Here is a 26,880-nt window from a genome sequence, read left to right as displayed (position 1 = left end):
AATGTAATGAAGCCCCATCTCCCATATTCCAGTGTTGTTTGAAAGCAAGGCTCAGGCACCATCCCATCTCCTCTGTAGAAATTTCAGTATGTATAAGAGATGATGCTGGCTGGTGCCATGGCTCACTAGGCTAATCCTCCACATGCGGCACCGGCATCCTGGGTTCTAGTCCTGGTTGGAGCACCAGGTTCTAGTCCCGGTGGCTCCTCTTCCAGGCCAGCTCTCTGCTGTGGCCCGGGAGTGCAGCGGAGGATGGCCCAAGTGGTTGGGTCCCTGCACCCACATGGGAGACCGGGAGGAAGCACCCGGCTCCTGGCTTCAGATTGGCGCAGCGCTGGCCATAGCAGCCATTTGGGGAGTGAACCAATGGAAGAAAGACCTTTCTCTCTGTCTCTCTCTCACTGTTTATAACTCTACCTATCAAATAATAATAATAAAAAAAGAGATAATGCTAATTATACTTTTTTTTTAAATCTGAGAAAAAAGTTTGTACCTATAGAAAAATTTCAAGAATATTACAATGGCTCCTATACTATTGACTAGATCCACCCCCTGATAACATTTCTGCATTGGCTTTCTTGTTCACTCCATATGTATGTATATGTATAAACATACATAAATAGCATACAACATGCATAAGAATGGCCAGTTGGTCTTCCATATCCCTGGGTTCTCCATCCACAGATTTAATGAACTGAGGATCAAAAATATTTGGGGAAAAAATTGCATCTGTACTGAACTGCCTTTTAAACTGACTTCTTTTTTTCATTTTATCCCCTAAATAATATAATAACTCTTTACATAGCATTTGCCTTGAATTGGGTATCTAGAGATAATTTAACGTACAAGGAGAATGTGTGTAGGTTATGCGCAACTACTACACCATTTTCTTTAAGGGACTTGAGCATCTGTGGATTTTGGTATCTGGAGGGGGGGGGTGTCTCAGATCCATTGCCCTGTAGTAACGGAGGGAAGGCTATACTCATATTTATTATTAGTCTTACTCTTATTTTTTCTGTATCATTTTAGAATAAATTGCAGAGATCATGACCCTACCCCTGAATGCTTCAAAGTCTGTTTCCTAAAAACAATCTTGTATAGAAACACAGTGCAATGATTACATTTAGAAGATTAACATCTGATACAATACTTTTATCGAACATTGAGCCCCTGGTCAAATTTTGCCAGTTATCCTAACACTGCCTTTTTTTTTTTTTTTAATTTTTTTAGTGATTTTCCTTCTAAAGTGTCCATGTTTCTTCATGAGCCTTTCATCTAGAAGAGTTCTTTGGTTTTCCATTTCTTTCACTGCATTCACATTTGTGGAGGGCAGAGGTGCATAGTTTTATGGGCCGTCCCTGCATTTGGTTGTGTCTCAGCATGTTCTCTCATGGTGCAATTCAGGTTCCACATGTTGGCAGGAGGAGCACAGAGTGAGTGGCATTGTGTCCTTCAGAGTGCACCATAGCAGGAGGCACATGATACCTTCTGTCCCGTGACTGGAGATAGGAAGCTTGAAGGTGGGGCTCAGGAGGTGTACAAAGGGTTTAGTGCACATCCCAGGGCATTATCATTTATGTAACTGGCATCCTAGTGGCCTGATGACCCGTTTTCCATCCGTGCATTTTTGGGGACTGGGGGTTGAAAACAGTCTGATTTTACTAGATGTCTCCTAGGCTGTGGATCTCAGGTGAGCCAACCGTGCTTCTCACATGATCCCTGACTATGGGAAGTGTCTGGTTGTCAGCGATGCACACATGATGAAAATCATGTAGGGAGTGGGGTTCTCAAGAGGATGAATGGAGGAACTGGGTTGGTCTCGCGAGGTCTTTGCACTTCAGCCTCCACATGCTCTGGGAAACGATTTGATGCTGAACGGTAAAGCCGCCATGTTTTATCTCTCTCTCCACAGTGCCCTGTTCCTCCTGGCTGCCGCAGGATGCCTTCCCTTCAATGATGCCCAGGTAGGTCTAGGTGAGCTCATTTTGCCTCCAAAGTGTCTTTTACTCTGCGGGTACAGGTAGAATTTCCTCGCCCTTCCTTTTAGAATCAGGACCGCCTGGTCTCTGCAGTCATTCCGAAGCATTCAGGCTGGTGCCTTTTGGCCTGGCCAACTTCTTTGTCCCAGATCTTCGCCTTCTGCCCAAGGCTGCAGCATCATGGCCTGTGAGCCCTGCCCTCCGCATGTGCTGCAGGGCACCCTCTGTTCACACAGGCATCCCTTGGTGCGTGACTGCTGACCTGCAAACCAGTCCCACAGCAACTCCAGCCTTGGGCATGGAGGCAAAGCTGATGTTTCCTCTCCTCCCAATGGCCTCCTCTTCTGTGGAGGGGTTTTCACTTCGTTATCCTCTGCTGAAGCTGGGATTCCTTTGATTTTTAACTTATTTATTTGTTTGTTTATTTATTTATTTATTTAATAGTGGGAGTGGGGGTGTAGATCTCCTGTCTGCTGGTCCACGCTCGAAATGCCCACAATATTTAGGGCTGGGCCAGGCTGAAACCACTAACCTGGAACTCAATCCAGCTGTCCCAAGCAGGTGGCAGGGCCCAACTCCTTGAACCACCACCACCTGCTGCCTCTCAGGGTGAGCGTTGGCAGGAAACGGGGATCCGGAGTGGAGCTGAGACTTGAACCCTGGCTGCTCTGTCCTGGAACGTGGGCATCTTAACTGCTGTGCCAAATAGTTGCTCCTGGGTTTTCCTTATGAGGCTCTGAGGACCCCACCCCTGGAGGAGTCATCTCGTTGCTAGGTTTCTTTCCTTTCTTTTTCACTCCCCCCCTCCTTTGTTTTTTACGATTTATTTTGAAAGGCAGAGGAACAGAGAGAAGGGAGAGGGAGAGAGAGAGAGAGATGTTCCATCTGCTGGTTCACTCCCCAAATGACCACAATGGGCACAGCTGGGCCAATCTGGAGCCAGGAGCCTCATCCGGGTCTCTCATGTAGGGGCAGGGGTTCAAGTACTTGGGTCATCTTCTACTCCTTTCCTAGGCACATTAGCAGGGAGCTGGATCCAAGTGGAGCAGCCAGGACTTTGAACCGGTGCCCATATGGGATACTGACATTGCAGGGCATGGCTTTATCCACTATGCCACAGTGCCGGTCCCCACTCCCTGCTTTTCCTCCCCAGCATTATTAAGTCCCCTCTAAGTGTTAGGCACTAAGCCAGGCTCTGGGGACACAAAGATCCGTCTTTGTCTAGGCAGCAGTCAGAATCTGGGCAGAGCGAGGGGGAGGGGAACAGGAGTCAACAGTGTCTTTGGTTTAGGGGCCAGGGCCCCTCGGAAGAGTCGGAGAGTCGGCAAGTAGGAGCAGCTGACGGTTATTGGGAGCCTACCGTGGGCCAGGTTCTGTGCCGCTGTGTTCTGTGTCGTGTTTTATTGAAAATCTCAAGGCACTTCTGTAAGGGTCGGGATTGTTATTTATCTCCATTTCATAGCTAGAAAATAATGGGGCCCGAGAGAGCACCAGCTAACAAAGGAGTGGGGATTTTGGAATCCAACCCAGATCTTTCTCCACTTGCTGCAGGGCACCTAAATGTGGAGGAAAAGGGAGGAGTTAGCCAGGAGAAGAAAGCAGACAGAGCAAACAAAGCCCTAGAGTACTGCAGGGTTCAGTGTTAGTGAGCACCTCCCTCTGTGCCTACCCCTGTTCTAATCCCTGCCCGCCAGAGCTCACCATAGAGGGAGGGTGGAGATAGAGACGGATGATCAGAGAGTGAAGAAACTGGTGTGTGCCAGGCGCTGGTGAGTCGCGTGGAGAATGACAAGGAAGGGAAGCAGAGGAGGGGTCCCTCGGCTGAGCTGTTGGGGGGGGGCACTGGTGCTTGGGAAAGGTAAGTCATCCCTGTTCTCCAGGGGTGGGAGCTGAGATGCAGCGGGAGGGGCTGGGAGAGGGGCTTGTCGGAGAGGTCCTTGGGTGTCCTGAGCTGGGAACTGAACCCAGTCTGACGGCGTGTGGGGAGTGAGGTGCTGCAGGCCGACAGGCTCCGTGAGGAGATGTGGGCCGCTGGGCCGGCTGGGGAGCCTTTGCTTAGCCCAGTGTGGTGATGACTGAGAGTTCTGTCGTCTGTACAGAGAGCCATTGTTTTCTCTTTTAAATCCTGTCTTACAGTTTGATCCAGATGGATATTTCTGGGCTGTAATTCACTTACTCTGTGTTGGTAAGTGTTAAAACAATGTTTGCTTCACTCTGTATTATTTAGACCTTATTGTATATTCACTTTTTAGTGACCCAGGACAAATAGGGAAAATTAAATCCAAGGTGTCAAGGTTCAAATTTAACGGGCATTTTCAGGATTTTTTTTTTTAAACATGAGTTTTCTCAAATGTTTTTATTACCAGTCTGGTTTCCTCTTTTTCTGTGACAAACATGAACTGACTCTGGCTCAAGTTTTGCTTGCTCCGGTCTGCCGCTTGGAATGCCGGTTGGTTTGGGTTCTCTCCCCTAAAAATGGGGGCAGGCCAGCCAGAAGTTCCTATCAAAAGTCCGTTCAGTAGCATCACACACACACACACACACACAGAGTTGGTGAAATGGAAGGGCCATCTGATTGTACTTCAAATCCCATGTTCAGGGTTTCTTGTCAGTCTTTGCGGGAGGAAACAGTGGCCCGCTGTGTGTACACACTGGACAGTGTTTGGAAATCCGGGCGTTTCTTTCTGATGGATGTCGTGTGAGGGAAAGGCAACCTTCCTGTCAGCTGGGCCTGTGGTGCCCACGGAGCCTTCCCTGCCCAGCTCCCCGGGCCACCCGAATGACTGACACACATTATTCTGGAGGCTCCGCCCACTTCTTCTGCCAGCTGGCGGAAAGGGGCCCTTCCCCATGGGGGTGTTGGGCTTCCCTGGACGCGCAGGAAGCTCCTTGGCAGACAGCGAGCCTAGTGACTGCATCACTTCCTTTTCAGGGGCCTATCAAACGGTGCGGCAGTCCCGGAAACCCAGTGCCCTAAGGTAAACCCGTCTCTGGGGAGTTTGCGTTTGGTTAAAGGAAGGGCCGTGTCAGGAGAGTTTTCCTCCAGCCAGAGACGCTGCGAGGCAGGGTTGTAGGCGCACCCTGTGTTTTCATTTGTTATATGTGGCTGCCCAAGCCAGTCCAGTGGCCTGAGGCAGTCGCCACTTCTTTGCAAGTGAGAAAATACACACAGGGACAGGTGACAGTGTGTGTGACGCACTAAACTAGGACACCTGTTTTAACAGTGTGCCTGACTCTGAATCAGCCCTTAAGGCATTCGGATCTGGCTAAAAAGCCCAGGAGAGCATTTCAGGCATGGAAAGCCAAAACCTACACAAAGATCTCTGTGGAGAAGGGGCCATCAAAGAAGGAGGTACCTTTCTCTGAAGGGAGGAGAGAACTTCCACTTTGACTATGGCCTTGTCTAAATAATGTCGGAGTTTGTGGGCTCAAGAGGCTTCCATAGCCTTGGCAGCTCATGACAAAAGCCTTGGGTGATTACTGACATCATAAATAGGTTAAATCAACAACAAGAGTCACTGTGTACTTGCTCCCCATGTAGGACCTCTGTCCTTAATGTGTTGTACTATGAGAATTAACGGTAAAATTAATCTTCAAACAGTACTTTATACTTTGTGTGGGTGAAAACGGTTGAAATCTTTACTTAGTATAGAGTTGATCTTCTGTATATAAAGATAATTCAAAATGAATCAATGAAAAATGGGATGGGAGAGGGAGTAGGAGGTGGGATGGGAGTGGGGGTGGCAGGGCAGTTATGGGGGGAAGAACTGCTATAATCCAAAAGTTGTACCTATGAAAATTATATTTATTAAATAAAAGCTTCCTAAAAAATCAACTGTGAGCCTGGTCCAGATTTTGGGTATAAAGTGTTCTTCCTCTGTTTATCAATAATTCAACAATAGTAGTGAGTGACATGAGATAGAATTTATTGATAGAGAATAGTGACAATTTTATGTATGTAAAATACTTCCATTATTTCATGTTTTCTCTTTTTTTCCTCTCTTATTCCTTAGTGACATTGACCAGCAGTACTTAAATTATATATTCAGGTAAAATTATAATTTAATAAAAATATGATTTTAAGAAATAATTCATATCCTTCTAGAGCTAATAGATTTTTATGTTTCAATAATGGCTTGATTAAGGAATTCTGTGCCAATATACCTATCAGATATCAAACCAAGTTGAATAATTTATGAGATGGCCAGCATCGAAGAAACTAAATGGTAGTCTCGCCCTTAGATCAGACAAAGAGGGACCTCTGTCCAGCCCTGAATTCCAGAGGGTCCCACTTCTCCCACCAGGGACATAGCATCTCTGAGCTAAGGGGAAGTTCCTCCCAGGGCCCACACCCTCACCCTCGCTTCTAGACTGTACCTTAGAAACCCAACCCAAGTGGCCACGAGCGTCATTCCAGGTCTCTCTAGGTCTGCTCTCCCAATTCATTCCTAGGTCCAAGGGGAGTCCAAAGAGACTGGTAGAGGACAGAGTGTAGATGGCCTTGTAGGCTGAGGTGTCCCCACACATGTGTGTGAAGCTCTTGGGGCTCAGAAGGAGCCTGGGTGGAAAGCGAAGTGGGCACCTTGGGGCAGGGAGCCGGAGGCTGCCCTGTGCTGCCAATTTCTGACATGAAGCTCTGGGGACTGCAAGGATTCTAGATTTAAAGTTTGTTTTGAAAGTATATTTTTAAGGACCACATTTGAGGCTTTGTTTACAACTTTTAAATAAGATGAGTGGACTTTGCTTTGCACCCTTGCCCCAAGTGGAGCACAGCCTGGAGCTTGTTGGATTTTAGGAGTTTCCTGCTGTGTGCCACAGGGACCTGATTGAAAGCAAAATGAGGCTTGGTGCTGGGAGCCCAGGGTGGCCTGGTACCCGAGGGCAGAGATGAGCTTCCCCCAAGGCTTGGTCTTGTTGACCTCTGGAGGAAGTTACTTGGCATGAATGCTCAGTGTGAGCTGAATTCTCTATATGCAGATGAAGCTCACAAATATCTTAATATTGCCTAAAGTGCCTTTTGGAAAACAAGGTCCACCCCAAACATGGAGCATGGCTGTGGGCCACTCTTGTACTCAGCTGAAAGCAGTCATTAGTTCCACTCTGCCCACACGCACCAGTTACCTTTCAAGATGCTCTTCTGGAGATGTGGACGTCTCTTGGTGTTTTAAATGTCTCCTTGACACTGAACCAAGTTAGAAATAAGAGAACATGCTCCCCACTGTTTCCCACAGGGAATTCTGCCCTCTCCCCTCCAGCCCAGCTTCCCAGGTGGTGTGGGGATATTTATTGCCTGTAAGCCTGGTGCTCCAGCCTCCCAGTAGAGGCCCAGGCACATCTTGGTAATGCCACAACCCCATTTCCAGGTAATTTCTTCCAATGCAAGTGATGAAATATTTGAATCAGAATGAGGGCCACCATCGGAGCTCCCATTGGCACTGACTGGTTGCAGAGAGAATCAGCCTCCAGGGTCCTGTAATTCACACGATTTCTGGGTTGTCCCTATGTGTGCCAGCCTGGAGCCCGTACAGCCAGCCAGGGCAAAGAATTGGTTTAAACTCTGAATATTATGTGAGAGGAAAACAGTTGGATTCTTTACCTCGGGCATACCCTGTTCCAGTCAGGGTGTATTTGCTTCCTGACCCTTTTTAAAGAAAGATTTATGTATTTGAAAGGCAGGAGGGGGAAAGAAAGAGATAGGGGAGATAGAGAGAGAGAGAGAGAGAGAGACAGAGAGACAGAGAAACAGGTAGATAGGAACCCTTCATTAGCTGGTTCACTTCCCAAATAGCTGTAATAGCTAGGCCTGGGCCAGGTTGAAGCCTGGAGCCAGGAACTCCATACTCCATCCAAGTCTTCTATGTGGGTGGCAGGAACTCAAGTACTTGGGCCATCACCTGCTGCTTCCCAGAGGCACCAGTAGGGAGCTGGATCAGAAGCAGAGCAGCCATATTCTAATTGGCACTCTGACATGGGGTGCAGGTATCCCAAGCAGCGGCCCAACCCCAGGCACCATTATGCCACCCCCAAACCCTGATTTTTAAATGTTTCTAATATAGATGAAGGTGTAGGGTACAAGGCAGGGGGAAGGGATGAAGGTTAAGAGGAAAAGGGAAGATCATATATGGGCCTGAGAAGAAGTGGAATTTCTAAACACGGGTATGGTTTTGGTCTGCACTTTGGGAATTAGGTGGCCTATAAGGAGTAGCTATTGGGATGTAGTTATAGAGCCATCAGTCTTTATTCTCAGGCAAACTCCAGTCTCTCCCAGTCTGTTAACTAGAATGTCACCATCACGTCTGTTACCCGTTCATGCTGCACCCGCTCAGTTGGCAGATGAGACTGTGTGTGTGTCAAGGGAAATAGGCATTCCATGGTGGAGTGCATGAGTTTGAGTCCCAGCTGCACTCTCTGTCCAGCTTCTTACTGATAAGCACCCTGATGGCAATAGGTGTTGACGGCCCAGGTGGTTGGGTCTGTACCACTCAAATGAAAGAACTGGAATGGGTTTCTGGTTCCCAGCAGATGGGAGGTTTCTCTGCCTGCCTGTCTGCTTCCCCCTTGCTTTCTCTCTCTCTCTAATAAAGTTATTTTTTAAAAAAGAAATTAAGTTTATTTTGGTGCAGAAAATTCAAAATCTGTTCATAATAGGGGTCTTCAAAAAATCCCTGGAAAAATGCGTATTATGAAAAAACTATGTGTAGATTTCAATGATTTTATACCAAGTACATTTTTTTCTTAAATTCAGTTTCCATAAACTTTTAAAAATACCCTTATATTAGTATACTTTCCTCAACAGAGTTTACCTGTAGATTATAATCTGACAACTATGGGGTGCTTTGAGGTGTATTTCTCTTCACACATGGTCCCATCACAGATACCCCAAGAGGTGATGTATGTGTGTCTGCCACTGCTGGGCACTTGGAATCCAGATAAAAATGCTGTCTGGTTCTTGTCTCCAAGGAGCCACAGCGCAGGGTTTAGGAGAGGTTTAAAGCTGCACAGTGCTGGGGTGGGTAGCAGTGCTTTCATCCACAGTGGACCGCCTCTATGGCACTGCGCCCATAATGGTGTCTCCGGTCCTCTCGTGATGCCATGACGACCTCCGTTCGTGTAATACACTCTGCAATGTCTGCACAGATTCTTAACAACAGTTTTCTCAGACTGTATCCTGTCGTTAAGCAACACATGGCTGTTTGTGAGATTCAGACAGGGACTGGAGAACTCGTTCTTTAATTATTTCTTCTGATTTCTACCCCCTAGTATTTTACTTTGGGGTCACTGTTTGGAGTGATTCTGATGATGGGATTTGGGATATGATGACAGGCTCTGGGAGATATTTTGGGATGGAAAGACACCCCCTCATGTCCTGATGTAGGGAGACTAACTTTTGCTGCTGAAAGGGGAATCCAGGGAGATAAAGTAATGGAATCTGCACACGGCATGTGCTTTTCAGAGAGAGACAAGATAGCAAAGACGCAAAGCCCGTGCCAAGGAGTAGTCATTGCAAAATCCTCAGTCTCATGTGAGTGTGTGTATTTTATTTTCGAGCTGCGTGTAAACCCTACAGCTTCTGAGCGCCGGACATGGGGCTCTTCTCTATCATCTTTCTCCTGACCCTCCTCCCAACCTCTGTCCACACCCCTCCGAGGGCCGTCGGAGACCTTGTGCCTTGGGAGCGAGGCAAGGAAGAGCCTGAGAAAAGTAGCAGTGGGCCAGGGAGATAACCCCAGGAGCAGGGCGGTGCTGGGTGGACAGTGACTTACCCACTCACGACTGTCTTCATGGTACCCAATGCCACCACCCATTGAAGAGTCCATGTTGTGTTCTCACACATGAAATTTCCACACAGAACAACTGTCTGCACCCTACCCTCAGAGATTCTGATTCATGTCACTGTGCTGTGCTATTCCCGATGTAGGTCCTTGGCACTTAAAAAAAAAAAAAAAAAAAAGCGAAACCTCTCCTATATTTAAGTAGCAAATCTTATTTATTTATTTATTTATTTATTTATTTTTATTTTTGACAGGCAGAGTGGACAGTGAGAGAGAGACAGAGAGAAAGGTCTTCCTTTTGCCGTTGGTTTACCCTCCAATGGCCGCCGCGGTAGCGCGTTGCGGCCGGCGCACCGCGCTGTTCCGATGGCAGGAGCCAGGTGCTTCTCCTGGTCTCCCATGGGGTGCAGAGCCCAAACACTTGGGCTGTCCTCCACTGCACTCCCTGGCCACAGCAGAGAGCTGGCCTGGAAGAGGGGCAACCGGGACAGGGTCGGTGCCCCGACCGGGACTAGAACCCGGTGTGCCGGCGCCGCAAGGCGGAGGATTAGCCTGTTGAGCCACGGCGCCGGCCCTAAGTAGCAAATCTTATTCCTGACCTCTGGCTAGATCAGCCTTCTGGATGGCATGGATCTATGATTGAAAAGAGTGCAGGGCCGGCGCCGCGGCTCACTAGGCTAATCCTCCGCCTGTGGTGCCAGCACCCCAGGTTCTAGTCCCGGTTGGGGCGCTGGATTCTGTCTCAGTGGCCCCTCTTCCAGGCCAGCTCTCTGCTGTGGCCAGGGAGTGCAGTGGAAGATGGCCCAAGTGCTTGGGCCCTGCACCCGCATGGGAGACCAGGAGGAAGCACCTGGCTCCTGGCTTCGGATCAGCGCGATGCGCGGGCCGCAGCGGCCTTTGGACGGTGAACCAACGGCAAAAGGAAGATCTTTCTCTCTGTCTGTCTCTCTCACTGTCCACTCTGCCTGTCAAAAAAAATTAAATTAAAAAAAAAAAAGAGTGCAGAAAGCAGCAGGTGGGGTGGGGTGGGGAGGGGATGGCCTTTCACAGTGAGCTTTGGATAGCCCATATGCATGGTAGAGGGGCACTGGGAGAAGAAAGAGGTTTCCAGAAAGGGAGAGGGGAGGGTGCTGGGTGGAATACCACTTTCATCCAAGGAACCTCCTTCTCCCTCTACCCATCCCCCCTCCCCCACTTTGGCACCTGCTGAGAAGTAGCCCAAGTAGCCCAGGTGATGGTCAGCCACGTGGTAGGTAGATGCTTGATTTGTGGGCTAGACTGATGGGAATTTAACTCTCTTCTTCACAATTAATTTTGTGAAATAATATTCTTAGCTCCCATGAAGCAGCCCACTTTTACATTGCAGCCTACTTGTGACCTGGAGTTTGCTTTATTTAACTTACAAATACTCTTGGGAAATTACGTGAGAATGAGTAGAATTAGGGTAAGCCAAGGCCAAGAAAAGTGACCCAGCCAGCCCTGTAGGGGACCAAGGATTCTGTCTGCCCCAAGAGTGGATTTGATCATCTTGGCAAACATCTTGGAAACTCTGAGAGTCTCATAGTTGTTGGATTTCAGCAGAATGGTAACCATCAGTGTAGACAATTTGGTTTTAGGTTCATTCAGCTGTTTCCAAGGAGAATGGGTAGCAGATTTGGTTGTTTTTTTGTGACACAGAAGCTTTCTTAACTCCTGTGCTATGTCTTTTTCAGTGTGGTGCTGTTGGCATTTGCGTCTCCCCCAACAGGTAAGTCTGCCTGAGCAGTCATTCTGTGTGTTTCGTATTGCCTGTTCAGCCCAGTGCACTGACCCTGGCTATCTCTCTGAGAGACAGTTCATCAGAATTGCTTTCCTGAATGGCAAACTGAGAAGAAAGGAATGGCCTACATATTTGATCCTGCTCTTAATGACCCACAACAGATTTATTGCCAGGAGTTTCTTCTTATCCCCTCTTGAATTTGGTCATCTGCTTGCTCATCTCTGTGGCCTCTGATACTCAGGGCTGTGCCCTGCTGAGTAGATTAGTGCTTCTTTTGCCTCTTCTAAAATTCCTTCTCCATGCATCCAGAATCGTTCTTCAGTTGTAGTGTTAAAAGATTTGGTGGCAGGCCGGCGCTGTGGCTTAATAGGCTAATCCTCCGCCTTGCGGTGCTGGCACACCAGGTTCTAGTCCTGGTCGGGGCACCGGATTCTATCCCGGTTGCCCCTCGTCCAGGCCAGCTCTCTGCTATGGCCCGGGAAGGCAGTGGAGGATGGCCCAAGTCCTTGGGCCCTGCACCCGCATGGGAGACCAGGAAAAAGCACCTGGCTCCTGGCTTTGGATCAGCGCAATGCGCCGGCCACGGCGGCCATTGGAGGGTGAACCAGCGGCAAAAAGGAAGACCTTCCTCTCTGTCTCTCTCTCACTATCCACTCTGCCTGTCAAAAAAAAAAAAAAAAAAAAAAAAAAAGATTTGGTGGCAAAGTTTAAATTTACCCTACTTCTTGCTGACATCATTTTATAAATTATTATCATATGCCACCATGCCACCATCTAACTTTCATAATCACAGATTAAAGAAACCAACTTTAAAAACTTGTAGCAGGCATTTGGCCCAGCCTTTAGTCTTTACAAAAATCTACTGCTTGGGATGCCCACATCCCATCGTGGAGTGCCAGGTTTGTCTACCAGCTCTTTTCCTGATTCCAGGTTCTTGCTAATGTACACTCTGAGAGGCAGCAGGTGATGGCGCAGTACTTGGGTCCCTGCCACCCAGTAGGAGATCTGGAATGGGTTCCAGATTTCCAGCTTTGTCCCGGCCCATCCCAGCGATTGCGGCATTCATTGGGGGAGTGAACCAGTGAACCAGGGGGTGGGAGCTTTCTCTCTGTGTCTCTCTATTTCTCTGCCTTTCAAATAATTACAAATAAATAAATAAATGTTATTTTTAAAAAAGAACACTTATTCTCCCCTTGTTGCCTCACTCACTTTGTAGTTGCTTTTCAGATTCAAAATTACCCACAAGACTGTCTTCCATGACGCCTTTTTGCTTTGAAAGGCTTTAAAGTTGTATTAGTTCTTTGTCTGTTGTTAGTAACCCAATATCACAGATTGGATAAGTTTTAAAAAAGGAGGCTTATCTTTGCTTATGGGTCTGATCCAAGGTTGAGGGGCTGCATCTAATGATGGCTTTCGCATGGGCAGAGTCCTGAGGTGGCCCAAGGTGTCACATGGCGAGAGGCAGGGAACCCACATATCTTTTGTGCCTGTTCTGGTCTCTTTCCCTCTTTGTACAAAACTACCAGGATTCAGTGACCTTGTCTAATCACCTAATCACCTCCCAGAGACCCCACTTATAAATATCACACTTGGGTTCAATTTCCACCATCTTCATACCGTGAGGATTGGGTTTGAACATGGGGTTTTGATGGGGACCAACCACACTCAAACCATTGCGGAAGTCAGGGACGAAGCAGTAGTACCTCACTGCAGCATGGCTGAAAAGGCACATTTCAGTGGTCATGCTCCCTGTGGTGTGCTGAATGCAGTGGGAGATCACTGACTCAGAACACTGGAGCTCCTTACCCAGTGACCTTAAGACTTTTAAGAATGACATTCTTGGGGGCCAGCGCCGTGGTGCAGTAGGTTAATCCTCGCCTGCAGTGCCGGCATCCCATATGGGCGCCAGTTCTAGTCCCAGCTGTTCCTCTTCCCATCCAGCTCTCTGCTGTGGCCTGGGAAGGCAGTGGAGGATGGCCCAAGTCCTTGGGCCCCTGCACCCACGAGGGAGACTGGAGGGGGGGCACCTGGTTCCTGGCTTCGGATCAGCGCAGCTCCAGCTGTTGCAGCCATTTGGGGAGTGAACCAACGGAGGGAGGACCTTTCTCTCTGTCTCTCCCTCTCACTGTCTGTAACTCTGCCTCTCAAATAAATAAATAAAATCTTAACAACAACAACAAAAAAAGAATAACATTATTAAAGGACTAACATCTGCTGACTACTTGTTAGGCTCCAAGCATGCCCAAACCTTCAGGGTCTCAGTTTTGTCATCTACAGATGAGGAAGGTGGGCTGGGTTCTTTCTGAAGCACCTTCCAGCTCTCATCCTGTGCTCCAAACAATGACATCTCTCTCTTGGTGTTTTTGGTTGCTTCAGATTATTTGAGCAGATATCCTTAGAAACTTAGAAATAATGCTTCCACTTCTATATGGCATGTCTCATAATTTGAATCATTATTTTTTGTTGTTATTTAGATTTTATTTATTTATTTGAAAGGCAGAAAGAGAGAGAGAGAGAGAGAGGTGTCATCTATCTGCTGGTTCTCTTCTCAAATGTTCTCAACAGTCAGAGCTGGGCCATGTTGAGATCAGAAACCAGGAATTCCATCATAGTCTCCCACATGGGTGGCAGGGACTGAAGTACTCAGACCATCTTTTGCTGCCTTCCCAGGGGCATTAGCTTGAAGCTGGATTGGAAGCTGAGCAGCCAGGACTTGAACCAGCACTCTAATATGGGGTGCCAGTGTTGCAAGCCGTGGCTTAACCTGCTGTGCCACACAGTGATCTCAGTCACTTTTTGTTAATGCATTGCTCTTCACTTGATCACACTGAAGCCCACTAACTGTTGCCTGCCCAATCCCATAGCCTGGTGACATCTGAAAGCTCTTAAGGTTGACTATTGAATGGATTCTCTACTATCTGGATTAGTCAGTGTTTTGTCACTATAACAAAATACCTGAGGCAGCCTAATTTTATGAAGGAAAAGTGTTGATTTTGACTCACCATTTTGAGTCCAAGATCAAGTGGCCCAGTTGGTTTGGCCTCCAAGAGGGTGGTGGATGGCAATGGTGGAACCTTACAGAGGATCACACGTGGTGAGGCCGTGTCTAACCCAGGCTTTCATACGAGCCTCTGGTGAGAAATCCTTCCTGAGGGTACACCCTCAGTGACCTCAGGACCTCCACCACATAAGCAGGTTTCCACCTCTCAGTGCCAACAACCTGGGACTTCAGAGTTAAAGTCTTCTATGAGGTCAAGAGCCAGACCACGCCATTCTTGAAAGCCTGTCCTTTTGAATAGAAGAACGGCTGCAAAGCCAAGCTGTTGGCCCCAGACACTTGCCGTCAGGCTGTGCCTCTTGTCACTCCTGCACGTAGCCTGGCGCTTGTCACCACGCAGGTATTTAAGAGCCTGTAATTGCCATCCCACTCTGAAATGCGCTTTTGTTAAAGGCCTTTGGAAAGTTCTGTCCACTGGTTCTCCTTGGTTTATGTATTTGTTTACTTCCTGCATTGTTCCTAGGGACTTTCCGCCTAAAGAAATCTCTTGGTCTTTCAGCTAAGAGGTTTTTCTGTCTGTCTGTTACACTCATCCTGGGTGCCACTGAATTCTATGAGTGAGGAAGTTCAAGGCCAGAGGCGTCTACTGCTGTGTCTCAGAGGACAGAGCAGGTGGGAAACAGGCAGAGCCTGAAGTTCAGCTGTCTGACCCTGCAGCCAGGGTTTGCTTTTTCAGACCATATAATAAAATCTTCTGACCTAGTGAATACGTGTGTGTGGCAATTCTGGGTTTCTTTCTGGAGCTTTTCTTGGGCTCAGAGGTGTTTTGTTTACTGACTTCTGAGGCAAGGCGGCTGCTGGTAGTATATATGTCTTGGCCAGTGGCCAGCATTTTACTTGGAATTGTTGCTAAACTTTTGGGTCAATGCAAAAATACCTTGGGCACTAAGTATATTCTCTGGTAACACAAAGTGGTCAGCAGCCTAAGATTGTACAATGGCCTGGGCAAAAGGGTGATTTAAAATAGGCCTCAGTTTCTTTTTGAGATAATGAAAGTGTTCTAGAATTAGATAATGGTGCTCATTGCATAGTTCTGTGAATATGTTGAAAACCACTGAAGTGGGCCGGCGCCGTGGCTCAACAGGCTAATCCTCCGCCTAGCAGCGCCAGCACACTGGGTTCTAGTCCCGGTTAGGGCGCCGGATTCTGTCCCAGTTGCCCCTCTTCCAGGCCAGCTCTCTGCTGTGGCCCGGGAGTGCAGAGGAGGATGGCCCAAGTGTTTGGGCCCTGCACCCCATGGGAGACCAGGAGAAGCACCTGGCTCCTGGCTTCGGATCAGCACGGTGCACTGGCCACAGCGTGCCGGCCGCAGTGGCCATTGGAGGGTGAACCAACGGCAAAGGAAGACCTTTCTCTCTGTCTCTCTCTCTCTCACTGTCCACTCTGCCTGTCAATAAATAAATAAATAAATAAAAAGAAATAAAAGAAAAGAAAACCACTGAAGTGTACACTTTAAATGGGTGAATTGTATAGTATGCAGATTTTAATCTCAGTAAGAAAATGTTCGGGGAGGAAAAAGAAAAGAAATGGCTCTGATTTGAGAACCTGTTTGGAGCTTACTTATGCCGGAACAGGATACTTGCCAGGATTAATTTCCCTTCAAATTATATCTTGAAAAGGGTAGGCATTTGGCCTGGCAGTTAAGACACTGGTTAAGATGCTCATGTTCCCTATTGAAATGCATGGGCTCAAGTCCCAGCTACAGCTCCCAGTTCCAGCTTCCTGCTAACACAGACCCTAGGAGGCAGCGGTCATGGCTCAAGTAATTGGGTCCCTGCCACCTATGTGGAAGACTTGGATTGATTCCTGGCTCCTGGCTTTTGCCCTGGCACAGCCTTGGCCATTGCAGACATTTGGGGAATGAACCAGTGGATGAGAGCTCTTGCCTTGTGTCTCTCTGTCTCTCAGATAAAATAATAATAAAAAGAATTGACATCCGATGCTCCCCCAACCCCTCCTCCTTCCTTCACCTGCAGGATAAATGGTCAAGAAGGATGGGTCGGTGCTGGGCAGCCCAGGGAGCTGCAGAGCCTGTAGATTCCTCAGAGAGGCCCTTGGTGCACTTCTCTGGAAGGAGTCCTCTCTGCAACTCTGATCTGTTTCGGTTTCCTGCCAGCTGAGGTGGTGTCACTGAAGAGGCCAGGGATAGAAAGGTGGGCCTCTGAGGACTTTTTCTGGGCCAGTGACGCTGGCTTTGCCTCTCATGTCAGTGGCACAGGTGGCTTTGGCCTCCCTTATTGTAAGTAGCTGAAGTTCCCCAGTGAGAAGATGCTCCAAAGCTCTAGGGCTTGGGAGTCCAGCAGGCCTTGGTAGCCATTGCAACAGCACTCCTGTAAAGGCCCTGGGGAAGATGGGAATGGGGTTATGTACAGATTGGAGGTCTCCAACCCTTCCATGCACACCAGTGCAAAGTCCAACAGCTAACTTGTGGGAACACATGGAGACACCCTAGGACCACACCTACTGCCATGTGTCTGAAGTTATGGAAAGGCATGTTCTGCTTACAAAGGAGTTCTGTGTGTGATAACCTGGGCCATGTTTATTGCTTTCTTGGAACTTTCAGAAACTGTGCATCAAGGTGCCTTAGAGATGTGTGTGTGTTGAGGGGAAACTTCTCCTTTCAATTCCTGTCACTGGAATGCCATGGACATAAAGCTTTGGTAGCAAGAAGAGCCTGTGCGGGTGTTTTTCCCCCTAAAGGCTTATTTATTTACTTGAAAGGCAGAGTTACAGAGAGGGAGAGAGAGAGAGAGAGAGCGCACGCGCAAGAGCGCTTCCATCTTCTGGTTCACTCCCCAAATGGCCTCAGAGGCTGGGGATGGGCCAGCTTGACATTTCTTTTTCTTTTCTTTTGTTTTTTAATGACAGGAAGAGTTAGACAGTGAGAAAGAGAAAGAAAGGTCTTCCTTCCGTTGGTTCATCCCCCAAATGGCTGCCACGGCTGGCACACTGTGCCGATCTGAAGCCAGGAGCCAGGTGCTTCCTCCGGGTCTCCCATGCGGGTGCAGGGCCCAAGCACTTGGGCCATCCTCCACTTCACTCCCGGGCCACAGCAGAGAGCTGGACTGAAAGAGGAGCAACCGGGACAGAATCCGGCACCCCAACCCGGACTAGAACCTGGGGTGCCAGTGCCACAGGCGGAGGATTAGCCTAGTGAGCCGCGGTGCCGGCCAGCTTGACATTTCTTCTAGGTCTCCCACGTGGGTGGCAGGGACACAGCACTTGGACCATCTTCCACTGCTTTCCCAGGCACATAAACAGGGAACTTGATCAGAAATAGACCACCTGGGTCTTGGACTGGTGTTCAAATGGGATCCAGAGTTGCAGGCTGTGGCTGACTCATTGCACCACAACTCTGGCCTCCCAGTGCAGGTTTTGATCACCTTTCACTGGCAGCTGAGGTGGCATCACCTCAGGGCCAGCATGTACAGTCATGGTCTATGGAAACAGTGCCCTGCCCCCAGCACCTGTAAGCTTCAGAGAGCACTCAGGAATAGTGCTTTTATCTGTTTGTTAGAGCAGATAACAAAGGCAGTAGACATTAAATCAGAATTTGGTGTTCAAGGCAATAGAAGTGCAAAATCTAGAAGACCTGTTGGTTGATTGCCCCACTCTGATGGGTCCTGCAGCTGTTTGCTCCTAGTAGTTTTCAGTTGATTACAAAGGCTCAGCAAACAGAACAGTGAGAAAGATCTCTCTCCTCCAGAACTATTGAAAGCCTAGTCTTATTGGGTGTTTCTGTTCCTGCCAGTTTGCTTGCCTTCTGGTTGGACCCATTGGTTCTTTCTAGTTTGCTCACTACACTATCCATCTAGAATCTCCGCTGCGGAGCCTGAGTTCCATTTTCCTGATTCTCTCCTGTTTTAGTGAAGACAGTGAGAGTCAGGATTCATAGGTATAGGCTTTTTGAGGATGGATTGGTGAATATTTTCTGACATTTTAAAGCCACTCTTGGTTCCTTTTGGTTTCTTCTTTCCCCTTCTGTTGCTACTTTGTCTAATTATTTGGTATTACTTTAAAAACATTTTAAAATTGAAATTCATTTTTATATATGAAAATCACATATCTTAAATGTACAGCTTGATGCATTTTGGCAAGTAACACACTTAAGTAACTCACACCCCTGTTGAAATGTGGAACATTTCTGTTCCTACAGAGAGTTTGCTCCTGCCACTTCTCGGTCTTTCCCTCTCCCTTAGCATACTTGCTATCACTGACTTCATTTCTGTTACCAGAGATTAGCTCTGTCTATTCTACAGCCTCATGTAAGTGGAGTCTATAGTGAGTACTGTTTTATGTCTGGCTCTTGCTTTAGAGATTCAGACATATTGTGTGTATCACAGGTTTGCTCCCTTTTGTTGGTGACTGGTGTTCGGTTGAATGAGCTACTTTTCGTTTATGCAGCCACCTGCTGCTTTCATCTGGATTGCTCCTGTCTGTAGCTGTTACCAGCGACCAAAGCTGCCTTGAGCATTCTTATTCAAGGCTCTCTGTGGACTTACGTGTTCATGTTCTTGGATGAACACCTAGGAGTAGGAGCACTGGGTTTTAGAGTAGATATATTTCTATCTCCCTAAGAGAGAACCAGTGCTCCCAAGTGTTTGTACCTCTGTACACTTGTGCCCAGCACTGTGTGAGAATTCTGGTTGCTCCCAGTGTTCCCTGACGTGTGATATCGTGAGTCTTAGCTGAGATGGTCTAGTGGGTGAGTCATGGTCTCTAGATAGGAGTTCTCACTGGGATTTCCCTCCTCACACACCCGTGAGTGACCAGAGGTTGGGTTTTCTTGTAGATGCACCTTTGGGGTATGCTGGACAGCAGTGGTAGGGACCAGGGAGACAGGTCTCCATGTCCCAGTACAGGCCCTGCTGCTGGGCTTGCTTCTTGGCAGGTGGAATCCACCTTCCTTCCTCTCCAGCCTTTCGATCTCGTGATTCACATAGAGGCTCCAAGAACCATGGGACCTGGTTGAGAAGAGCCCTGCCTTTCCCCTTGGACTGTTGCAAGCAGCAGAGAGGAGAAGTCTCCATATCTGTACGGGGGCTGTGATATACAAGATTTGGAGGTAGGGGAGGAGGAGAGTATTTTAAGGAACCAGAGGAGCAGGGGGACCCACAGGAATCTGACTCCGAAATGACCTTGTCACCTGGTGTGTCTGTTGCACCTGTGCGAGCCCAGAGCACTGAGGACACCTTGGAACTGACCTCCCAGTTCTCTGCCAGTTCTGAGTGCTAACGTAGGGCAAGAGGACATCTCCTTCATGTCCAAATCTCAATTAGTCTCGAGTGCGGTAAGATCGTGCCACACTCTCATTGTGGCAATTGCATGCTCTGTAATTGGCAGAGAAGTGAGATTTTCTCTCTTCCTCACAGCAGCAGAATTTTAACAGTGGAAGAGCAGTGAAGGCTCAACTCAGGCTTTGTTGCATAAGCTTCATGCTACTGCCACAAAACACTAGTCCTAGCCACTCAGGTTGGGCCTAAACTGTGCTTTTCCGCACTGGGATGGTACACAAGTGCTGGCTTTTTTAGGCTTCTCGGTTGAATCCTCATGAGTTAGACCTGGCCGACTGCTCATTACACTTCCTTCGGGTGTGTTCATCATGTGCTTTGCTAAGTTCAAGGTTGCTGTGCACCCTCTCTGTTTGAGTGAAAGAGAAGACAAGTGGAAGGCATCAGAGCGCTTTGAGTCAACCTGGAATCAAAGACCATGCAGCCCTATTTGGAACATTCTGTCCAGGGAAAGTGAGAAGTGTTTAGGTCTTTCCAAGACTCTCATTTTAGTGGTGCTTGGTCTATGTCGGGGATGGACACAGGGATGAGTAAGAGAGAGCCCCGCTCCCAGGGATTGGATTATTCTAGAAGGAGGGACAGGCATGAAGTCCACTAAGTGCTGTGGGAGAAATGTGTGAAGATTGTAGAAATGGCTCAAGGATGGGACACGCCGTTTCCGTCTCCATTCTCTGTCTCAAGAGATCAGGTTTGGGACTGAGTGCCTGTTTTCTAGCTGGCAAGTTCCCTAGGCCTGTGATTTTTCCCTTTATTTTCTTCCTTCCTGGTCTACCTCTGAGCATTCCTCTATACCTTAGACCCTCACTGAAGCCTGGGCCGAGCTGTAAAAGTAGCCGGTGCCCCATGGATCTAGTCCACCCTGGGAGTGTTGTAGATGCACGGCGGGTGCTGAGATGAGCTAGCCGAGGGCTCTGAGGTCCTGGGGTTAGTTGATCGCCTCTCTGCCTTTCCTCATTCTCACACTGACTGTACTGGGAAGGAAATTTGACAAGGGCCAAGAACCAACAGCTGCCAAGCAACAGAAAAAAGGCTGCTGGACGTCCCCTCCACCAGCCTGGGCAAGGGACTTGGGCTGCTCCTGAGGTCCAGGGTCCCCAGGATTACCTCGGCTGTCACTTCTTCAGGGAAAGGGGCTTCAGGGCACATCCAGGCTTCTCGTGCTCCACAAGTCTGAGCCTGCTGCTGTGGTTTGCAAGTCCCTGCCACCCACAAACATTCCCAGGGGACAGTAGAGCTGTTCAGTGGAATCGGGGCCGAAAGACAGGAACTGTAAGATAATAAAAAAATTATTTGAAAGGCATAGAGACAAAGAGACATCCATCCACTAGTTCACTCCCCAAATGCCTTCAACAGCCAGGGCTGGGCCAACCAAAAGCCAGAGTCTGGGAACTTAATCTGGGTCTCCCATATGAGTGGCAGGGACCCAACCACTGGAGCCATCATCTGCTGCCTCCGAGGGTGGGCAGTAGCAGGAAGCTGGAGTCAGGAGTTGAGATGAGACTCGACCCCAGGCAGTCTAGGATGGAATGCAAGCGACCCCAGTGTTGTCTTTAACTGCTGCACCAAATGCCTGCCCTGAGAACAGGAACTCTTAACCTCTTGCTGGGCTGCAATGGAAACCAAATCCCAAGAAACTCTCTCCCTTTTGTTAAATGCATGAACTTATTTCTCCCCCACCCCTAACCCCTGCTCGGAAAATAACGCCAGCCAAACATAAATGAGAGTCACAATGAGAAGCAACACTCCCGAGAAATAGAATCGAGAACTTTCCCTCCCAACGGATGCATGACTCACTTGAGATCCTTTAGGTCTCTGAGGAAGTAGGGAAGCCCACTGTACCTCCTGTGCTGGAACAGCCGACTGACGGCTGTGGTGGTAAAGGACGCACTGCCCACCTGTTACGCTGCCCACCTAATACGCTGCCGGTATTTAGGGACGGCTGGCTTCCTCCTCCACTCAGAACAGAGGAACAGCCCTGAGCCTGCCAGAGTCAGAGAGATTCCAGATTCGGAAGGATTAAGCTATCTGCTGTGGAAATGCTTAATTCCTTTCCTTGGGACATTTTTGGAAGGCTGTCTGCTTTTTTAATCTCCTGACTTCTTGTTTGTGACCAAGTTCAAATTCCAGAGAGGGAAGTGGCCAATATGTGTGATTATTTTCTCTTGCGCCAAGTGGAACTAAAAGAATGAACTTGCTTCACGAGAAAGAAATGTACCCTTTGGACCTTGACCTAAAATGAGTGTGCACAGTTGGGCCGGCCACCGCGCGGCGGCTGCAGCCATCAGACATGGAAATGAAGCAAGATGTCAGGGAATGAATTCAGAATCTTTTTTTAGATGAAAAGCAGAAAAAAATAGAAGACTCTTTAAAGAGATTTTTTTCCCCTACACTCCCCCTTGTGCAGAGAAGGCGGCCTGGCAAAGCAGAAGACATGCTGGCGCCACATTCTTGATGTGCTGTGATCTTAAAAATGTCTCTTACCTTCTGTGACTTACAGTTAAGTGGCCTCCTGCCACCCCTGTGGGAAATCCTGATTAAGATTCTGGCTCCTGGCTTAAGCCCAGCCCAGTCCCAGCCATTGTGAGCTTTTGAGGAGTGAATTAGCAGATGGAAGCTAGTCTCTCTCTCTCTCTCTCTCTCTCTCTCTCTCTCTCTCTCTCCCTCTCTCTCCCACTTAGATAAATACATTTTTAAAATGTTTTAAATTGTTTATCTATTTAAAAGGGAGAGACAGAGAGAGAGAGTCTTTCATCCATTGGTTCACTCCCACATGCTCACAACAGCCAGGGCTGGGTCAAGACAAAGAAAGGAACCAGGGACTAGCACTGTGGCGTAGTAGGCTAAGTGTCTGTTTGCCACACCAGTATCCCTTATGGATGCCAGTTGGAGTCTTGGCTGCTCCACTTCCAGTCCAGCTCTCTGATATGGCCTGGGAAAGCAGCAGAAGATGACCCAAGTGCTTGGGCCCCTGCACCCATGTGGGAGACCTGGAAGAAACTCATGGCTCCTGGCTTCTGGCTTCAGATCAGCCCAGCTCTGGCTGTTGCTGCCAATTGGGGAGTGAACCTCTCTGTCTCACCCTCTCTCTCTGTAACTCTGCCTCTCAAGTAAATAAATAAATCTTTAAAAAAAATGGAAAAGAATCAGGAACTCAGTCCAGGTCTTCCACATGGGTGGCAGGGATCCAACTACTTGAGCCATCACCTGCTTCCTCCTTGGGTGCACATTAGTAGGAATAAACTGGGATTCGAACCCCAGGACTCCAGTGTGGGATGCACACCCCTAAAATTTTTGTTTTTCTTTCTTTCAAAGATTTATTTATTTATTTATTTGAAAGGTAGAGTTACAGAGAGGCAGAGAGCAAGAGAGAGAGCAAGGGAGAGAAAGAGAGAGATAGAGGTTTTCCATCCGCTGGTTCACTCCCCAGATGACTGCAACAGCCGGAGCTGCACTGATCTGAAGCCAGGAGCCAGGAATTTCTTCCAGGTGTCCCATGGGGGTGCAGGGGCCCAAACACTTGGGCCATCTTCCACTGTTTTCCCAGACCATAGCAGAGAGCTGGATCAGAAGTGGAGCAGCCAGGACTCGAACCAGCACCCATACAGGATGCCAGCACTGCTAGCGGTGGCTTTACCCACTTACACCACAGCGCCGGCCCCAACATTTTGTATTTTAAAGCAGATAATAGAACCTTACAGACTGAAAGAGATAATAAGTAAGGTTTTTAGTGTAGGGCCCTGCACAAGGCGCACTGATACGATATGGTCATATACCATAGTATAGGGAAATGCCAAGTACAGGAACGCCAGCGTGAATTCAATGCTAGACAGCTTAATGATTAATGCTAAAGACCCTCACCTGCTTCTCCCAGGGCAGCTGGGGGCAGGAGGCCATTGTTTTCTCTACTGTGCCCCTCAGGTGATCTCTCCAGCGTCCTGGACTTCCCGTACCTGTATTTCTACCGATTCCATGGCAGTTGCTGTGCCAGGTAAGCTTGACCTCACTGATGTGTGTGTGTCTCTGTGTCTGTGGAGTGCAAGGTCACTGCCTGTGATCGGAATGTGGGGCAGAAGGGAGTGTGGTGGGTACAGCCCTGTGGGCTCAGTCCCCAGGAGGTTGTGCCAGAGCACCCACAAGCATTCGGGGCAGGCCTGGCACCGGTGAGGACCCCAAAGCCACAAAAGTGCCCCGGCCCCAACAGTGGTTTTCAGACTTGCTCAAGACCTAGGCTTCCTTTTTGGCCTCCGCAGGCAAATCTTACACAGCCCTTTATTGAACAGGTGAACCTGATTCAGTTCAGGGAAGACCTGAGCCCAGAATCCCAGCCTCTCAGCTTCCTCTTTGGCCTTCCGCTTGCTCCCAAAGGCAGCCTCCAAACTGAACCCCAGAACTGTGAGAAGCAGGTTGTGGAAACCAGCGACCCAGGATGTCTAGAGGACAAGGTGGCCGGGAAGGACCAGGATGTAGACCAATGAGACGGCTGGGTCACCTGCGCACAGTCAGTGTGTCCCTGTCCCTCTCAGCCATGGGCCACCCTGGGGGCAGTTTCATTATGCTGAGCAGCGGGAAGGCATTTGGGGGCAGTCTCAAAGCTTGTTTTCTGGTGTGGTGGGAAAAAAACAGACCAGGATAGACTCTCAGGATTGCTGGCTGCTCCTTGTGCGGTCTTTGGGCTGCCTGTTCAAGTTCTCACAAGCCTTTCTCATTTGTAACACAGCAAAGTGATACCAACACGGGGCTATTGTGTGTATAAGTAAAATCCGTAACATTTGAAGCAGTGGCAGCCATTGTTCAAACCTGCTCAGGTTCGCTGCACAGGAACTGTCAAACCATGAGCGATTGCTACGTGAGAGACTGCTTGTTCCCACATGTGTAAAATGACGCCTTGGGAAGCAGTGCTTCTTTTCAGAGTTGCAAGGCTGGAAGACAGCCGAGTACTGTGTCTGATCGGGGCCTGTCACGCCCCTCAGGTGTGTGAGGGTGAAGAAAGGCAAGGACACGGCAGAGCCTGTTTCCGCGTTTTATCACGCTCAGGAAAACGCTGGCGGGATTCGTCTTCCCAATCCGTGCCAGATTCGTGAGACCTGGTGGCTGGGTTTCACAGCAGGAGGTTTCATGCTGCTCGGTCAGGTGCCTGTGCGCCTGTTCCCATGGGGGTGGCTGTTCGGCAGCAGGGGCGAGCAGGGTGCAGAGGGAGGCCAACAATCGCTTGGTTATTTGGAGCAGAGCAGCACAGTCAGCCCATAGGCTGCCACGCTGGTGTTGGGTCTGTCCCTTTAAATCTGCAACTTTCTCAGCAGCCTACAGGACAAGTCAGGGTTCTTAAAGATCTGGAAATCTGTACTTGAACTGAATTAACTCCCTGTGAAAGTCTAGCCCCTGGCCCCAGCACAAAGCTTAACCTCTGTCCCACGTCTCAGGCTGAGAGGTGACACCTCTAGGAGCTCCTGGGGGGAGTTCAGAAGCGGCTACGGGGACCTGGGTGGGCGGTGGTAGCCATGACCTGGAGACCCTGTTGACAAGCCCCTCACTTCTGGGCCTCCCCCTCCCCCCTGCTTCTCAGATCTGTCTCCACAGCAAGGGGCAGAGGAGCTGAAGGTAGAAGCAGAAAGATAAGGAAGGGACCCGGAAGTAATTGAGCGATGGGTCTGAGACATGGGGAAGTTCTGGGTGTTTCCAGAACCACGTTGGGCATAGTCAGGGAGCAGTGTACCCTCGCCTGGAGCCTGCACTGAAGGCGCTGGTCCACGCCCTGCTCTGCTGGCAGAGAGAGAGGAGACACCAGAGCAAGGAGGAGGTGTGGGGCAGGCACCTGTGATGTTGCTGCCTCCTTGGCTGTAAGGGGTGCACACCACCAACAGGAGCCCAGAGCTCTGGCTGCCTCACTCTTCACTCCAGCCTCCCAGCCTCAGGCACCCTGAGCATTCACCCGTCATGCAGCTGGCCAAGAACACATTTTCATGGCGAGGAGCTGTGGATTCTGATCTCACCTGTGCCTCAGTTTCCTTGTTCATTAAAGTGAGGCATGGGGGGGGGGCAGCCTTACTGTCCTGAATGTCTTTGGTTGCCATAGGACAGGGTGAGGTGTGCTGTGCATATTCCTAGTTTAAGAAACAGAACCCAAGGCAGGAGGAAGGGACAAGGGGGATTTGGTCAGGTTTACACAGCTCAGTGAGCGTAGCTAAGAATAGCACTTCAGGTCACATGGCCTGGCCAGCTTAGTCTGCTGCTTCCCCAACTGTGAGACTTGACGTCTTAATCCATGGCCATCTGGTCTCCCCTAACTGCAGATGAAAATCTGAATGAACTTTGCAGGCCATTGGGGCCAAGCCAGCTGAAGTAGACACAGGGGAAACTTAATGCCTGTGCCTGGTCCTGCTCCAAGAATGTGGCCATCAGCTAATCTCATCCAGCGATGTGGAGGTACACATTGCTGCCACATTTGGCCTTCTGTGTGCTTGACTTGATTCAGCCTGACGCTGGTGCAATTCCTACCATGACCGAGGCCTCGTGTTCGGCTCAGCTGAGGACAATGCAAAGAGCAGCCCAGGACAGGCCATGCACCAGTGCCTGTAGTAGGGGTCAGATTGCAGTGTGGCACTGGAGGCCCTGGAGATACCGATGAAGCACAGCCCGCGTGACCCGCCCCTCAGGCTTGGAGGACAGCCCCAGCCATATATCTTACTTTTTTGTTTTCAGTTAAGTCATTCTCAAGATACCTCCTGCACGTATTAAAGTTAGCCCCATATCTATCTTTCTCCGCCTCACCTCCTCTCCACCTGTCCTGCTTCCAAATGCCAGGAAGAGTTGGGAGCTCCCGTGCCTCTGGCCCTCACCTCATGGTGGCACTGAGAAGTGGTTACCCCATCCACTGCTGTGCCCAAGGTCTTGCTGGTCCAGGCCCCCGAAGAGCCCCAAGATCTGCCCCATCCCTAGACTCCTGGGTGGAGGCATCTTTTTCAAAGCTGAGCATCTGTGGAAGGCAGCAGGCCTCAGCCTAAGTTACTGGAGCTGGGTTTCC

At 49.1% G+C, this 26,880-nt stretch overlaps 1 protein-coding gene across 10 annotated transcripts in view; it reads left to right on the top strand.

Moving 5' to 3' along the window:
- The window catches only part of TMEM241 (transmembrane protein 241), a 125,473-nt gene that overhangs the window by 50,326 nt on the left and 48,267 nt on the right, over nt 1-26,880 (top strand). For all 10 annotated transcript variants that reach the window (XM_062201466.1, XM_062201461.1, XM_062201467.1 and 7 more), the window contains 6 exons: nt 1,913-1,964; nt 4,116-4,164; nt 4,912-4,957; nt 5,993-6,028; nt 11,464-11,498; nt 23,778-23,847. In XM_062201466.1, coding sequence (XP_062057450.1) covers nt 1,913-1,964; nt 4,116-4,164; nt 4,912-4,957; nt 5,993-6,028; nt 11,464-11,498; nt 23,778-23,847 — 288 coding nt within the window. The remainder of the gene's footprint in view (nt 1-1,912; nt 1,965-4,115; nt 4,165-4,911; nt 4,958-5,992; nt 6,029-11,463; nt 11,499-23,777; nt 23,848-26,880) is intronic.

Source organism: Lepus europaeus, chromosome 9 (assembly GCF_033115175.1).
Source record: "Lepus europaeus isolate LE1 chromosome 9, mLepTim1.pri, whole genome shotgun sequence".
Lineage (NCBI taxonomy): Eukaryota > Metazoa > Chordata > Mammalia > Lagomorpha > Leporidae > Lepus > Lepus europaeus.
The sequence above is the reverse complement of the archived record's forward strand: the minus strand, read 5'-3'. Positions and strand labels throughout refer to the sequence as shown.